At 34.0% G+C, this 17,896-nt stretch overlaps 1 protein-coding gene across 1 annotated transcript; it reads left to right on the top strand.

Moving 5' to 3' along the window:
• The first annotated feature begins 12,519 nt into the window (after positions 1-12,519).
• On the top strand, positions 12,520-17,554 carry LOC112722365 (aldehyde dehydrogenase family 2 member B4, mitochondrial). The gene is made up of 11 exons (XM_025773361.2): positions 12,520-12,937; positions 13,123-13,260; positions 13,427-13,569; positions 13,670-13,823; positions 13,923-14,152; positions 15,657-15,746; positions 15,837-16,010; positions 16,086-16,223; positions 16,317-16,454; positions 16,546-16,607; positions 17,089-17,554. Exons 1-11 carry the CDS (start codon positions 12,856-12,858, stop codon positions 17,360-17,362), a joined length of 1,623 nt encoding a protein of 540 aa, XP_025629146.1. The 5' UTR covers positions 12,520-12,855; the 3' UTR covers positions 17,363-17,554.
• The last annotated feature ends 342 nt before the right edge of the window (positions 17,555-17,896 follow it).

Below are 17,896 nucleotides of genomic sequence, written 5' to 3'. Positions count from 1 at the left end.
AACTTCCTCTAACTCTTCAACCACTTCTTCTTCTTTAACAATCTCTCCCTCCTCCACTTGTTGCAAAACATACCCCATCTCCTTGTCCTCATGTTGAGATTCTAAAATCTCCTTCATGCTCCTTTCTTCAGTTGATTTCTCACATTCATATGTGGAGATGCTTTGCTTGTTGCATGAGTCCCATGAGTCCAAGTTGGCTTTAATTTTGGCAAGGTTAGCCTCAATAGCTTCATAATCCTTCCTTTGGGCTTCCTCTTGCTCCTTTCAACGGATTATTGCTTGAAGCCGATCCATTTCTTCCTTGAGACGATCCGTTTGCTCTTGGATGGATGGATATGGGTGTTCTTCCATGGAGGGTTATGGTGGTAAGGGAAATTCATTATGTGGTTGAAAGTTATCATACATGGGAGGTGATTCATCTTGGTAATAGTATGGAGGTGGTGGTTCTTGAGGGTATTGGTGGTGGAATTGGGGTGGTTCTTCATATGGTTCATATGGTTCACAAGGTGGTTAGTATGGTGGATATGGGTTGGGATCATATAGAGGTGTTTGGTGATATGAGGCTTGTGAGTATGGTTGTTGAGGGCTATATTGAAGGAAAGGGTCATATGTATATGGTGGTTGTGGTTGACAATCACAATAAGGGTCATCACATACATTAGATTAGTATGCATTAGGATTAGGATTATACCCACAAGAATCCGGAGGAGGTTGTTGCCAAGAAGGTTGTCCATAAGCTTGGGGCTCCTCCCACCTTTGATCTCCAAATCCTTGATGCACATCCTCATTGAAGCTTCCATTTCCTACAACATAGTTTGAACCAAACTCATGGCCAAAGTGATGAGAATTCATGGTGATAAGAGAAAACAAAAATAATTTCTAATAAGAAACAAAGAAAATCAAATCCTAAAACTAATGAAGACTAACAAACAAAACCAAAAATCAAGCTATTTACAATATATACAATAGCCAATAATGTAACACCATTGCAACTCCCCGGCAACAGCGCCATTTTGATGATTGAGTTTTGCTCGATGGTTTAGAATTTCTTCTTATAGAAAGAATAACTTCGTTGTAAGCATAGTTCTAAACCAACAAACAATTCCCACATCAAAAATTTAAGTTGTCACAAGTACAAACCCCAATAAGATGTAACCGAAGTATTTGAACTCCGGGTCGTCTCACAAGGAATTGCAATGAAGTGGTCAATTATTGGCTATGAAGGATGTAAGGGGGGTTTGGTTGATTAAAGAGGCAATAAAATAAATGACAAGAAAAATAAAGAGAGAAATTAATAAAGAGAGAGACATTCATGGCAAAGATTGAGATCATAGGCTTTCTATCCTAGTCATGCAATGATTAATTCATCTTATTTAGTCAACTCCAACAAATAGGGAGAAAGTCAAACAAGATTAATCAATCATATCACAATAATAAACAAGAATTTATCTCATTACGTCATCTCCAACATTGGAAGAAGGTATCATATTATCTTCCATGAGAGAAAGTCTAACAAGACTAGCTAATCTCAATCCAAAAGTCCTAATCAACTCACTAATTTAATTAGCAAAAGATTAGCGTCAATGGAAACAATATTAGCTAACAACTCTAGATCACCAACATAAGTTGGATTTTCATGACTCAAGATTGCCTAATTACTCTTTCCAAGCCAAGAATGCTCAAAATCTACTCTAAGGCCCAACTAAGCATTTTATCAAACACTTGGAAGGCATAAAAGGAAGGCATAATAAATGACAAGAAATAGTAAAATCTAACAACTACCAATTGCAAGAAAAGTAAATTAACAATCCAAATCATCAATTAAAAGAACATCAACATTAAATTTCATTAAAGAAAATTAGATCCAACAAGTGTTCATAAACATGAAAATGACAAAATAAAGGAAATGACAAGTAAAAACTAGAAGAGTAGAGATGTAACAACAAGAAATTAAAAGGAGAAACTAAATCAAAACAAGAATTAAAACTTGGATCCAAGAAGAATTAACTAAAACTACCCTAAAATCTAGAGAGAGGAGAGAGCCTCTCTCTCTCTAGAATTCTACCCTAAAACATGATGAAAACTAAAATATGACTACTTCGTTTATTTCCCCTTCAATCCTTAGGTTCAATAGCATCATAAATGAGTTGGATTGGGCCCAAAATGAGCTAGAAATCGCTGGGGGCGATTTCACTAAAGTGGACCCACGGGCAGAATCGGCGCGCACGCGTACATGGCGCGTGCGCGCCCCTGAGCGCGAATTAACATATGGCAAATTTTATATCATTTCGAAGCCTCGGATGTTAAATTTTCAATGCAACTAAAACTGCCTCATTTGGACCTCTGTAGCTCAAGTTATGATCGTTTGAGTGCGAAGAGGTTGGGCTTGACAGCTTTACGGTTCCTTCATTTCTTCATGAGTTCTCCCACTTTGCATGTTTTTCTCCTCACTTCTTCCATCCAATACTTGCCTTATGAACCTGAAATCACTCAACAAATACATCAAGGCATCGAATGGAATTAAAGTGAATTAAAATTACCAATTTTAGGGCCTAAAAAGCATGTTTTCACATTTAAGCACAATTCAAGGGAGAATTACAAAACCATGCTATTTTATTGAATAAATGTGAGAAAAGGTGATAAAATCCCCCCAAAATAAGCATAAGATAAATCACGAAATCGGGGTTTATCAAGCGTGCCCTACCACCTTCCTCTGGTTGCTGCATGATTCCGTGGGTTAGTGCCCTACCACCTTCTCCTTTCAGAGGAAAATATTCCAAGGGAGCATGCCCTACCACCTTCCTCTGGTTGCGAGAAATATGAGTGAGAAGCCCAGCTTCAACTCTCACATCCGAACGTAGGCGGGAGACTGCCACAGCCCCTACGACGGATAACAATGCATATCGTAATCATGTATTCAATCTTAGAGGCCACTCCTCTAAACACACTTCCACTCATACTCATTACAACCATCATCAATTCATAAGTTCCATTCGAAACTCCTTAGTTCATCGGTTTCTCAAATCTGTTTGTCAGCAATCACCATATTCACCACCCTTCCTTCTCTCTAAACCAACTCATCCTCAATACACCAGAAACATAAACCTCCATTTGCTAACTTTTCAAAGTAATACCAAATAAATTCTCCTAAGGCCCTTCCCATGCACCAATGCCCAAAAATAAGCCCAAGAGTCTTGAAATGGAGTTTTAGAAGCTTACAACCTTGTTGGAAAGGTGAAATAGTTGAAAACAAAGTTTAAATTTGTGAAACAGGGCGTGTGCGTACGCACAGGGGTGTGCGTGCGCACGCCCAGGAAGATTTTAAAAGTGTGCGTACGCACAAGTACGAAAATTCACAAGTCTGTCCACTCGCACAAGTTGTACTAGCGCCCCCAACAGACTGACCTTCTCAATGTGTGCATGCGTACAGGGCTGTGCGTACGCACAGGTTGTAAAACTTTCAAAATCACAAAATTCTGGGTTTAATTATTCTGTTGGTCCCTATAGTTTCGCGAAATTTTCAATTAGGTCCCTATACTTTTTTTTCCTTTTAATTGGGTCCCTATATTTTTATTTTTTTTTTAATTTAGTCCTTACCGTTATAAAACCGTTTGAAATAACAGAATATTCCATTAAAAATCAAATATTCTCATAATTTAGTAACAAAATTTAATTAAAAACACCTCTATTTTTATAAAATACCAAAAATACCCTTTATATTTTTGTCCCCCAAAATCAGAGAACTCTAACTATCCCTAGGTTATTCTCCTAAGTTTTCAATTGGATTTCTCCTCTGTCGCACTCTGTTGCCGTCTTCCATGGCGTCGTCGTCGTCCGTCGCTGGGTGGTCGTCGTCCCTCTACGTCGCCCACAGGTGCTCTGTTCTACTCCACTCGTCCGCCTTGCCTGTTGCATCCCCTCGTCCCGCCTTGCCTCACCGCGCCTCGCGGTGCCTTGCCTCAAATCGCCGCTCCTCGACTCCGCATTTTGTTGTCTGGACTGGTTCTGCAACAACAGGTGATGATTGAATTTTGTTTTAGTTTTTCAGCATTGGATAATAATTCTTCTCAATAATGTCTTCCTCCCACTACACTAAGAACGGGAGAAATGTTATGCTTAAAATAACTAGTAGTCAAACGGCATCCTCTCCCGATTCTAATGCTTCAGGTTCAATGTTGAGAAATCTTAATTGTTAAATACCTCTAATTTTGCTTATGCTTATTTTTTGTTGCTGCTTGTATATAATTTGACTTTATTTGATTAGGTAACCAACATTCTGAATGACAAAGAGAACCAATTGATCTAATTGTGAAGCTTAGTTTGCTAAAATTAGTTTTGATTGTGCTAAAAAATTTTGATTATGAGTTCTGATTATGTATTTTATCTGTAATTAATTGATTATGTTAGAAATAAGGAAAGAGGTGAGATTGGAGATAAGGTGTTTGATTAAATGCCTTTGAGAGAGTTGAATTGATTATGAGTTTTGATTATGTATGTTATCTATAATTAATTGATTATGAGTTTAATTGATCAGCACCTTTCTCAAATATTAGTCAGCACCTTTCTCAAATGTCAGTTATTTTTTAAGAGAAATTCTTCAAATAAATCTTGGGAATTCAAAGCATTATTAGCATCTAAGCTATTCTTTCCTGATAATAGAATCTATTATTCTTAAAGGAATAACAGACATTCTTATATTTTCAAAGAATTTGTGCACCATGCAAAGAATCTGTTAATAACCAATCTATGTGATTGCACTTAAGTTTTAATATTCACATTTTTAAGACCCTTGATCAATGACCACCATGATATCAATGGATTTTACTTGGAATATCCATAGCTAAATGACTAATGTTGACTTTGAACATTTTATGCAATGAAGGTGCCTATGGTAACTACTGAATCAGGTTTGCAATACAATGACATTAAAGTTGGATAAGGTCCTAGTCCCCCAGTTGGATTTCAGGTGTGGAATTTCTTCTAATTTGTTCAGTTCTTTTTTATATGCAATACAAGATAGATAATATCTATTCTGCTCGAAGTTAACCGTTGAAAAAGGAAATATAGAAGTAGAACACTTTCGCATTTTAATCAAACATATTTGTATCTAACCAAATGCAACTTCATTTCTATACGCACTCCTTTGGTAATATTTAGAATTCCAATATTTAGAATGATATTTCTTCCCGTGTTTTGTCTGAACCTCATCCAGGAAAAGAAGTGAAAGATTAATGCAGAAAAGAAGAGGAAAGAGCTCGAGAAGGAGAGAGCGAAGGATGAACTTCTGACGAGAAAGCGCCAGAGAGAGGAAAGACGAGTGAGATACCGTGTGCAATGTGGTATGAATTAGGATTGGGCTGCATTGTGGCATGAATACACTGTTTTCAATTAAGATTTAAATGTTTCTTGTTTAGTTCAAAAATCTGTTCTCTACCTTTGTTTCAGAATGCTTTGGTGTTGCTTTGTGATTGTAGGTGGTCCAAAAGCAGCATGTGCTGGTTGTGTTGGCTTTGGGGTATTCTCAGTCGTTATAGAGAAGTTCTTAGACAGGCATGAGTAGTTACCTATTGAATTGAAGTCACCCAATTTTGCATTCATTAGGCATAGCATGGATTTTCATAGTGATAATCTTTTGTCCATTTGCTAAAGGGCGCATACAAAATTGTAGTATTTTATTTTACATCGATTATTGTTTATTTGTATAAAATATCAATTGGTGGATGCATTCCTCCAATTCCAAACTAGATGTAAGTATGCTCTTAAGTATTAATGTAAAGTTTATTATGTAAACTGGATGCATTATCATAATCAATACTTGAAGGATGAAAACTGAATTTTATATATGCTTATTATTACTATTTCTATTTTATTTTATCCATTCTTTTTTTAGGTTCTTAAGATAAGGTATTTTGAAAGTCGAAAAAAGAAAAAGAGAGAAAGTATTTTTGGTACAATTTGTATATAAATAAGCAAAAGAATGATAGTGACAAAATAAAAGGGATTATAGGAATATCTTTTATTGAATATTTATAGTTTCACCGAATTTTCAATTAAGTCCTTATATTTTTTTTCTTTTTAATTAGGTCCCTAAGGGTATAAAAGTAATTTCACAATTCACTAACATTTTTTGACGTTTAACGTTAATAGGGACTAAATTGAAAAAAAAATTAACGTATAGGGACCCAATTAAAAGGAAAAAAAAGTATAGGGACCTAATTGAAAATTTTGCGAAACTATAGGGACCAACAGAGTAATTAAACCAAAATTTTGCAACTCTGCAGAATTTTAGATTTTGACACCAAACTTTGAACGACCATAACTTCCTCTACAAAAGTTCAAATTTTACAAACTTTATATCAACTCGAAGAGTTTTCAATGAGCTTTAATTTAAAGTAAATCTCAGCCAATTTTGAAAACTAAGGCTCAAGTTATGATCCATCAAAGTTCACAAAAAATTCGTTTTTACCCAAAATCTCAAAAACTAAATTTTTAACCAAACCTCAATACAATACCAAATCAAACACATTTCAACCATACCAAACAGCCCAAAATTCATATCAAACACTACTTCAACCATTTTCTCAATCACACAACCTTCCAAACCATTCAACAACTCTAAATCCAACCAAAGTCACATTCCTCAATTTCCATGGACCTCGTTAACATCAATTTTACCAATTACCATTTCCATCAATCATCAACATAACTAATCGCCATAAATACTCATCAACACCAATACAAATCCTCATCAATTCCAATAATTATCACCAAACAATACCCAACATTACTCAATTCCATCAAAACGTTTATTCTTCTCATTATCCTTAATAACTCACATTTACACCAATTGTCCTCAAAATCAAAATTTATACTTCTCATCAATTTACCTCAACATTATTAATCATTATATACATTCATATTTCCACAATCAACATACTCACTCATCAACATCAATCAACATCATAATATATCATTAACACCAATAATCATCATCAACAACAATAAACCACAACTCTCATCATCTATCAATACTAAGCATCACACCCAATCTCATTTCATCTTAATTTAATTATTTCACACTATATTTATCATTACAACATCATAATTCATCAATATACTCAAAAGTCATCAATCCATCATAATTCATAATAAATCATCATTCAACCTCTCAAATCCTCAAATCATTATGCATCATCATTATACAACAATTCCAACAACCAATTTAATTCAATCCTATCCTATGGGTCAACTAGTCTAAGTTTCCAAAAATATTACATATTACACAAAAGAAACTGAAACCATACCTTGGCCGATTTCTAAAAGCTCCAAACACCAAAATGAAGCCACCAAACTTGATCCAAAGCCTCAACCAACTCCAACAAACACCAAAGCTCAAACTAACAACACATATATCACCAAAATCAAAACCTAAGGTACACAAAACAACTAAACTCAAGGGTTTAGTAAAACCTTACCTTACCCAATGAGGTTAGGGATAAAATCCAACAATTACCTGCTACTAGAGATTATCTAAACAACCAAAACCACAAAACTTGCTCAAAAACTAAACCCAAAATGCGCAGAAATCTATGGCACAAAAATGGAGGATGAACAGCAATTTCTTACTAGGTTTCTTTAGATAGAAAGGAAGAGCTCGTCGAGAGTTTCGCGTGGCCGCAAACGACTCATCAATCGGAGGCCCGTAGCTCAAGTTATGGCTTCCGGAAGGTGATGATGAATAGTACCACCACCTCCCCTCTTTCAATCCGCGTGGCTCTCATTGTGGAGGGTGAGAAATGAGTTCAAAGCTCATTTAAGAGCTTATATATGTTGGACCTTGGGTCCGGTCCAACTCGTTAGCATTTTTGGTTCGTTTGGCCCACTTTGAGCCAAAACCTTTAAGATTAGTGCCCGGTTTTAAATTCTAAAATTATTTTTGTCTTTTCAAAACAATAAACCAATTTTCTAAATCTTATTTTTTCTCAAAACACAGTACCGAGTAGGCTACCGGTTCTCGGTCTTTCGCAGAAAATATATTTTCTGACTCAGAAAAATTCATTGAAACCAAATTTCACCTTTTTATTTTCAAATTAAAACTTCTAAATTTTGAATCTATCTCGAGCACTTAAAATTATTATTTTTATTAAAACGGTTTTGCATGAAAAATTCCGGTTCTTACACTGGGTATGAGCAACTTTAGAGGAAAAATTCCATCTCAAATTCAATAAAGGTGATTTTGACTCCTAGTCTGTAAAAAAAACATTCATATATGTAGATAAAATAAGGGTCCGAATTGTTAAATAGGGGATAACACACTCTTTCCATAAGGTCAAGAGCTACCAAGTCATAATTTTCCTCCTTATTCTTATCTCCACAAAACTTGTAAGTAAGTTAGATATTTTCTAGGGTTTTCATATTTATCACAGAAGTAGAACCTAACACAGTATAATCTACCTATATAACACTCTCAGGTACATTCGAAGGTATAATGGAAACTACAGAATGAGACATGAAAGTTCAGAAACCTACCAAAAGAGAAAACAACCAACTCAACACATGTTAAAGTAAAAAGAAATCAGACAAGCAAAGACAAGTCGAATTGTCTTGAAATAGAAGGCATAGCCTTTGCCAATATAGCTTGAAGGGCAATCGCAATACTAGTGCTGTTATCACCATGGATGACAACAACACCACTAAGCAGTAAAGGCAACATCAAACATCAAACATGAGCATTAGGCACAGTTTTCATGTAATAAGATCAAGAAGGAACATGCCATATAAGTAAAAGAAAACATAAAAAAGAAACAAGAATAACAAAATCACGAACCTTAAATAGAGAAAGTAACAAGGTATGAAAAACATGGCTTAGAAATCTGGGAAACATCGAAAATGAAAAAAGGCAAAAGCTTGAAGGATTAGAGAAATAGAGAAGAGAAAAAGTTGGAAGAGTAATATGAAACGAAAGAAAGAAGAAAGAGACAAAGAAAGGGACTATATATACATTGTCATAAGTAAGAGAAAAATTACTCTACACGGTTACCAATATAATTTAAAAGACGCATGAAGAGTGGAAGCGACCCTTTTGTTAAAACACGTGGAGAATTCGATCTCTACACGTGGCAGATCACGTCGAGTTTCTAACCTTTTCACAAGAATATGAAGTTTGGGTTCCTTGAGAAGACCTGTTAGATTTAAAAATGTCAACTAGCTGGCATACAAGTTGGTCATCATATGGGAAGCAGATTGACGACAAAGATTCATCCTACATTATCTTGCTCGACGTACGATTTCTTCGAACTCGACTTTGAGTAGAGATACTATTCATACCCTAGCCCACCCTAAATTAGAACCATGGTCCAAAAAGAGTTGGACCACCTTCAGGAGGCCCAATGATAGCTATCTAGATCCAATGAGATCAAGGCAAAAGCTATATGAGTTGAACTATACCCGGTTTACTTAGGGCATGAGTAATATGACCCATGCCCGACCTGACTTGCACGACAAACAAGGGCTTGTCACCTTACTATTTCGGAGGATATCTAGAAGCTCAAGTAACCATCTCTGCATGAGATAATTTCTCAAATGCTTGGGAGAAAACTACCCATTAATACTAGAGAAAAGAATCTGCAGTAATGACCAAGTTATCATCTTCTTTTGTAAATATCCTCTTTAACTCAGATATTTTTCAATCCCAATTTTTATAAGTCTATCTAAATTTTTTGGTAATTTAAGTATTAAAATCTCTTGTAGATATCCTCTACCACTATTTTCGGAGTTGTTACGAAAACACTTAGAACACCTTTAATTTGTCTCAACCTGTGACTTTTTATCTCAAGCTCAAACACCTTTAAATCCCTTTCAAGTATGTTTTGGAACAGTTGTCTATAATAAAATTAAACTAATTAAATATTATGAGTATTATTAAAACTTTTTGAAAAGTTGGTGTTTGAAAAAAGCATAGTATCCCCTATCCTAAATTCATTAAGAACTCTGCTAGGGAGACAATAAAAAATCTTGACAATGTGTACAATAGGTTTTAAATTTGGCCGAATACAAAAAAAAAAAAGAAATCCAAACAATTATTTCAAAAAATTAACAATCCCAACCCTAATTTACTAATAGAATTTATCTAAACACCCTCTCCCCTAACATCTGCTACTCTATCATCATCAATCATCCCACATCTCCGGCGTTAGAAGCTCCCTCATCGGCCATCAAACAACCATCCACGTAGTTATTAAAATAATCATCCGACTACCTAGTGAAATGACCATCCAACATTTGTTAATTGTATATACTTAAACTGAATCAAACAAAATAACCATCCAATTAAAATTAAAATAACCATCTAAATACCTAGTGAATTGAACATCCAGCATCTAATTTTGTCCATTGATGTATATACCTTGAAGACGTAAGGGAAGCAAAATCCAAGAAAGCCAAGTTGGCTGCACAAGACAAGACATTTTTGAAGTGGGCTACGTTTGCGTGTACAAAAAGGGAGCATCATGGACTAAACTAATTGCTTGCACAATTATTGTTGTGCTATCCTACATTGATCTTGAACCTATACCTATGTAGAGGGAGGCGACATCATTGGCTGCGGCGGCCATGGCAGTCTTGGGCTGCGCGATGGGCGCAACGTGTGCGAAGAGAGTGTTTTCATTTACGATCTTGCAAGGCGTGATGGACGTATGAAAACAACACTTGTGTGTTCCCTATACATCACGAATGATGACGTTGAGAGGGAGAAACCACCGGCGCAAAGGAGGGGCTGCACGACTGGCGCGATGCGGGACTGCGGAAACGACGCTAACTGCGCGATGGTGCTGCTGGTGTGCATGTCGGCGAGAGCTATGGGCGACGGCGGCTGGTGTCTATGACGGCGCGGCACCGGTAAGTGAGGAAGAGACTGGGTGAGAAAGCAGTCACATCAGATGGGAGAGAAAGAGGCTATTTTTGGAGTTTACGTAACTATTGCAAATCCTTATTTATTTTGAATTTCAAATTGGTAATTATTAAAAATTATTTATTTATTTATCATTTGATGTTAATTTCAATTTTACCCCTATTGTACACATTGTAGTATTGTACACTAAATTCATTTGTTCCCATACTTTCTCATTAATTAAAGAATCCCACTAGGAAGCCAATGAAGAATCTTGACAATATGTACAATGGGCTGGTTATTTAGCTCGATAGAAGTAAATAATAAAAATTATTTTATAGATTACTTAAATTCAAAAACTCTCATTCATTTATTTCATAACAAATTTCAACTTTCAAATCTCCAAATTTCAAATTTCAAATTTTTAAAAAATTCAGTTAGTTATTTCAAAAAAATAATCATATGAAATCCTAATTTACTAAAGCATTTCTCTTCAATACTCTCTTCTTTTTCAACCGGCGGCCACTCCACCTTCATCAATAATCATCTCATTTCACTGTTGCTGCTTGTCTTGCCACACGCCACTCATCCTTAGTAAAAATAACCATCCACTTAAGGATAAAAATAATCATCTACATTCCTAATGAATTGAAGATCTAACATATTTTAATTATATATAACTAAACCCAATCCAATCAAAATAATCATCTACATAAAATTAAAATAACCATCTGCATACCTACTAAAATGACCATCCTAAATTGACTATTAAAATAGAAGATGAAGATGAATAAATAAAAGAAACAACTATGATCGTTCAACAATTTAATTTTTATTAAAATAGAAAAAATGTATAATTTGGCACGAGTCTTATGATTTGATGTAACCATAAAACTGGAGAAACAAAAAATAGAAAAAAAGCTTGAACAGACGAGGAGACATAAGTGAGAATCAATAGTAAGCAATTGAGTGTTTGATTTGATATTGTTTTCAAGCATGCGTATGTTACATCTACCATACTCACACGTTAATTCAAACAGCGGCGTCATTTTGCTTTTGGCGGCGTATGCGGGAACCCATGGCGGCATCGACTGGAGTCTGCGGCAGCGTCGGTGGTACGGTTACGTAAGCGGAAGTAAAAGGTTATATTGGCGAAGGGGGCAGCGCGGCGCTGCTCCGAGAGGGCGGGACGTCGCTGACCGCGAAAGGGAGATGGCACTGCTTCAGGAGGAGGACGATGGTGCTGAGGTTTGAGTTACCTGGTCGCCGGATGGTTGCCGCCGACTATGAGGAGAGAGGCACTATGAGGCGCAGAGTGGGTGTAGGTAGCAGATGGAGGGTGACAACTCTACTAAAATTTGGGTGTAGAGACTATATATAGTGTGAATGAATTTAACTATTAATCCTAATTTTTTAAATTTCAAAATTTGAATTTAAATAATTATTAAATAATTAATTAAAAATTTGATTTTTAATTTCATTGTTAACATTGTGCACAAAAACTATTGGCTCCCTGCCTCCCCATACCTTCTCTTAATTAAATACGTATTCCATTTAACCCGAAAACATTTACATTACACTTGAAGTAACCCATGGATGTTAATAATGTTCTAACTACTTTATGAGTGGTTGTTTCATCTACTATGGTATGTTAGTCATTCTTTTCCACGTTGAGACGTTAATGGGAATTATCACTCATAAGAATGACATTTTATTTCAAACCACACAAATTTGGGCAAAGTGCACAAAACGACAGTTACTCCATTGCTTTCCTTTTGTTATCGGTAATAGCGACCTACCGATACATATCGTGCCACCATTTGTACCTTAGCTTTCAATCTGTTTCATTTATTTATTATCATCGTCATCTTCTTCTTTTGAGAACTAGAAACAAGAAACAAGAAGCAGAGTAAGGTAGCAAAAACAACAACAAAATCATTTGTCTTTGAGAGATAATTGCTTTGCCAATGGCCGCTCGCAGACTTTCATGGCTTCTCTCACGCTCCCTTTCTGCTGCTTCTGGAGCTGACTCTTTTCTTCACTCACTCGGTACTGTTACTAAGTTAATTCAGTTATAATTAGAAACTTTAACTGCAGGGAGTTTTGTTACTTTAAATAAGTGGTTCTAGATTCAATAAGAGAATCTGTTAGTTGTTATTATTTCCGCTTAATTTGTATTGTAAGGTGTTTATGCGAAAAGCAGCGGTTACTGTTTTGTTCGTATTTTCCAACAGGAAGAAACTCTGGCGGAGGGTGCAGAAAACTGAAGAGGTTTAGCACAGCTGCAGCGGTTGATGAAGTGATTATTCCACAAGTTCAAATCAATTACACTCAGCATCTCATAGATGGCAAGTTTGTGGATTCTGCATCAGGTCTCTCACTCTATCTATCTACTTTAATTTCTTTACTTAGCTTTCCACATTTAACAAAATTTTATTTTATAAACATTCACATATTTCTAAATTTTCAACTAATAATTTGAATTTTTGAAATAAGTAATTTCACTACCATTTTATTTTGTTTGTTTGGTATTACCAGGGAAGACTTTTCCAACCTATGACCCGCGCACAGGGGAAGTTATAGCTCAAGTAGCTGAAGGAGACGCCGAAGATATCAACCGCGCCGTCGCAGCAGCACGAAAGGCCTTTGATGAAGGACCCTGGCCTAAAATGACTGCTTATGTAAACCATTCCTTCCTTCCTTCCTTGTTCTTATTATAGCAAGAAGGAAAACTTATTTCTCAGTTGATATATTGATTACTACACCGTTTAATTTGTTCAGGAAAGGTGTCGGATATTGCTGCGGTTTGCTGATTTGGTGGAGAAGCATAGTAAAGAGCTTGCAGCTCTAGAGACATGGAACAATGGAAAGCCTTATGAGCAATCTTTCAACGACGAATTGCCATTGTTTGTGCGTTTGTTCCACTACTATGCTGGTATTAGATCAGTTACTTATATTAGTTAACAATACTGTGTATTAATTTTGTGGTAAGAACATTAAGTATGAGAAAGAAGAATGTATTGTTGTTGGGCAGGTTGGGCTGATAAAATTCACGGGATGACTGTACCGGCTGATGGAAAATATCACGTGCAAACATTGCATGAACCAATTGGGGTTGCAGGACAAATCATACCTTGGAATTTTCCTCTAATTATGTTTGCTTGGAAAGTTGGTCCAGCTCTGGCTTGTGGTAACACTGTCATTTTGAAGACTGCTGAGCAAACACCCCTCACCGCTCTTTATGTGGCTAAACTCTTTCATGAGGTCAAATTCACACACCTAACCAACTACATATTTATTTGAACCTCTGTTTAGGAAACTCTACAGTTTACTAAAAATATTGGCAGAATATAGAATATATAGGTTAGAATATAAAATGTAGGAAATAGATATTGTGATTCTTATTTTAAAAATGCTATTTGTTTTTTACAAATTTATCTCACCATACAATAATATAAAAAAATTGTATGTGAAGTGGTATTATCAAAAATGAAAATGGAGTTATAACTTTTTTAAAATATATATTAAAACTATATAAAATAATACATGTAATATATATAAATACATATTAATTTAGTAGTTTATTTTTTGTAGGTATATATATTAAAAATATATGAAACAAGATACGTGTAAATATATATAAGAGTAAAGCTAGCTGTTAGGAGGAAACCAATACTACAGTAATTAATTTAGCCAATATATTTTGTTGAGTTTAGATTTTGGATTTTTTTAATTAAATTTTAAATGTTCTTATATTTAAAAATTTTAAATATTTTTTAATGTTAAATATGGACTATCATATTAATTGTGTAATTTTAGTTTTCAAAAAACTTTTTATATAAAAATATATAATTAATTTAATGGTTAAATTTTTTTACCCTGAAATAAACTTTTTAAGTCGTAAAACACTATGTTAGCTAACACATTCATTCTTAATAAATGTCTGTAGATAAATGGTACAATCATAACATAAAAACAACAAAATATGAGTGATGTCTTTATCTATATCTTAATTGTCTCCAACTTTTTGCATGTATAGAATATTTGCAACTTATATTTTAAAATAAAAAAATATTTTTATCTATATATTTGTTCTGATCTGTCTTTGACCCCCACAGATGTCCTATTGTCATATGGTATAAATAATATATATAAATATATATAGAGAGAGGATAAATTATATATTTTTTAAATTTTTTAAAAAATTTTAAAAATATTTTTAAATTTTATTTTATTTTAATTTTGTTTTTAAAATTTTTTATTTGCATCAAATATATCCCTAACAGTTAAATTTTTAGAAAATTTAGGACTAATCCAACAATAATACATAATAATTATGTTTGATTTGCATGTGTTAAAAGTTATTATTATGAAATTGTTACTAAATTGATTCTAATTTTTTTGAAAAATTAGCCACAAAAAATATATTTGATATAAATAAAAAAATTTTAAGATAAAATTAAAATAAAATAAAATTTAAAAAATATTTTTAAAATTTTTAACAAATTTTAAGAACAAAAATTATACTTTACCAATTATACTTTAATAATTTTATTTTCTCTTATTTGTATAAATAGCAGTAGTTGCGGTCAATTTGGTACATTATTGTACTTAACATACAAATATATTTGAATAATTTTTTTATAAATTAAATTTTTAATAAACCTAAACAATAACAGATATATTTATAGTCACCAAAACAAAAGATGTATATATATTTAAAAAAAGAGAGTCCATGGTTTACCCTGAATTTTCCTTCCTTTGGCAGGCTGGTCTTCCACCAGGTGTTCTGAATATAGTTTCTGGATTTGGCCCAACTGCTGGTGCAGCTCTTGCAAGTCACATGGACGTTGACAAGGTTGAAGATTTGTTTGTTTTAACATTCCTAATACGGCAGCCATAAATCATAGACAATAATGTTAAAGCACGTATTTATTACTTGTTGCAGCTAGCATTTACTGGATCAACAGACACTGGAAAAATTGTGCTTGAATTGGCTGCAAGAAGCAATCTGAAGCCTGTGACATTGGAGTTAGGAGGCAAATCACCTTTTATTGTGTGTCATGATGCTGATGTTGACCACGCTGTTGAACAAGCACACTTTGCTCTCTTCTTTAATCAGGTACGTATAAATATATAGGTGAATTCTAATATGTCTATGTTTATGGTGTCTATGTAATATAATCTTGATCTGTAGGGACAATGTTGCTGTGCTGGGTCTCGAACCTTTGTACATGAGCGTATCTATGATGAGTTCTTGGAGAAGTCAAAGAAACGTGCTTTGAGACGCGTTGTTGGTGATCCATTCAAGAAGGGTGTTGAACAAGGCCCTCAGGTGCTGCATGCTCTCTGTTTTAATCAATTCACTCTATTTTTAGAATAGCTGACTCTGATGCATGTAATTAACTGAGTGAAATTCAAATCTCAGATTGACACAGAACAATTTGAGAAAGTGCTTAGGTACATAAGATCTGGAATTGAAAGCAATGCTACCCTTGAATGTGGGGGTCAGCGATTGGGCTCAAAAGGCTTCTTCATCGAGCCAACTGTTTTCTCCAATGTTAAGGTATTCTTTTGTTTTGTTTTGTTTTGTATTGGCACAAGTGACTTGTATTGTTGTACATTAAGACTCATAACCTAAATATGCTAATCATTAGGACGATATGCTGATAGCCAAAGACGAAATATTCGGGCCGGTTCAGTCCATCTTGAAATTCAAGTAAGTTCAATATGTAATAAAATAATATTTTATAAATATAAAAAATTAACTATTACATCAGTTATCATATCTTTTTTATATATTTATATATATTTTACACAATTTTTTTTATAAAATAATCTATCGTTAGAATAATCAAACATTTTCATAATCAAATTTTTCATAAACATTAAATATCTATCTCTATTCACTTGCTAATCAAATTTTTTTTATAAACACCAGGAAAAAGTCAATTACAAATAGATTTTAAAACATTTTTTTATTAAAATTATCGACAAATTTCGTTCATCTGGTAAAAATAAAAAAAAAAAATCAAAAAATCTATTTGTAATAAGATATTTTCGAAATATATATTTTTATATGGTAGTTGATTGGTGGCTGATTCTTTGTAAGTATATAATATGGTTGTAAATAAATAAAGAACAAGTTGTAGAATAATGAAAGTGTACGTGGTTGATGTGATTAAAAAAAACATGAGTAGGGACATTGAAGAAGTAATAAAGAGAGCAAATGCAACACGATATGGACTAGCAGCAGGAGTGTTCACAAAGAACGTACACACAGCAAACACATTGATGAGGGCACTGAGAGTTGGAACGGTTTGGATCAACTGTTTTGATGTATTCGACGCTGCCATTCCCTTTGGAGGCTACAAGATGAGTGGCATTGGGAGGGAGAAAGGAATCTACAGTCTCAACAACTACCTTCAGATCAAAGCTGTTGTTGAACCACTCAAGAATCCTGCTTGGATTTAACCCTCTTCTGTTTCAACTATGCTAGGCGTATATTAAAATTAGTTACTAAAATTAACTATTAGTATAAAATACATATTGGAATACAAAATATATATTAGAATGAATTAAATAACACATGTATTTATATATAAATACATAATAGTTAATTTTAGTAGTTGATTTTAATATACAAATAGTATTTTTCTGTTTTAATATATGCTTTCACATTTTCTTTTCTGCATTTTCAACACTTCTATAATAAATAGTACACAAATACTTTATGTTGTAACTTGTAAGATCCTCACCTTATCGATTGAATCATGTACTAGCATACTATTAATTAACATAAAACAAGCAAACTTTGGTGGTTATTGAAGGAATTGTGATCATGGTCTTAATTGAGGATAAAGAAAAAGAGAACAAGAAGAATAAGCTCGGAGAAGTTTGGAGATATATTGGGAGAAAGTGGTCTTTCTCATTATAATGCAGAATAGAGAATGAAAAATTGTACAGTTATATAATGGTAACCAACTATTTATATCACTACCTAATTAA

The sequence above is a fragment of the Arachis hypogaea genome, chromosome 11, assembly GCF_003086295.3.
Source record: "Arachis hypogaea cultivar Tifrunner chromosome 11, arahy.Tifrunner.gnm2.J5K5, whole genome shotgun sequence".
Taxonomy (NCBI): domain Eukaryota; kingdom Viridiplantae; phylum Streptophyta; class Magnoliopsida; order Fabales; family Fabaceae; genus Arachis; species Arachis hypogaea.
Note: the sequence above shows the minus strand (reverse complement) of the source record. Positions and strands in the feature narration are given on the sequence as shown.

What these genes read in the sequence shown, in the direction of transcription:
- LOC112722365 (XM_025773361.2), top strand. Translation starts at nt 12,856, where the DNA reads ATGGCCGCTCGCAGACTTTCATGGCTTCTCTCACGCTCCCTTTCTGCT. An exon ending in TGGCTAAACTCTTTCATGAG is followed by an intron (nt 14,153 to 15,656) that starts GTCAAATTCACA and finishes TTCCTTTGGCAG; the next exon opens with GCTGGTCTTCCACCAGGTGT. An exon ending in TTGCTCTCTTCTTTAATCAG is followed by an intron (nt 16,011 to 16,085) that starts GTACGTATAAAT and finishes CTTGATCTGTAG; the next exon opens with GGACAATGTTGCTGTGCTGG.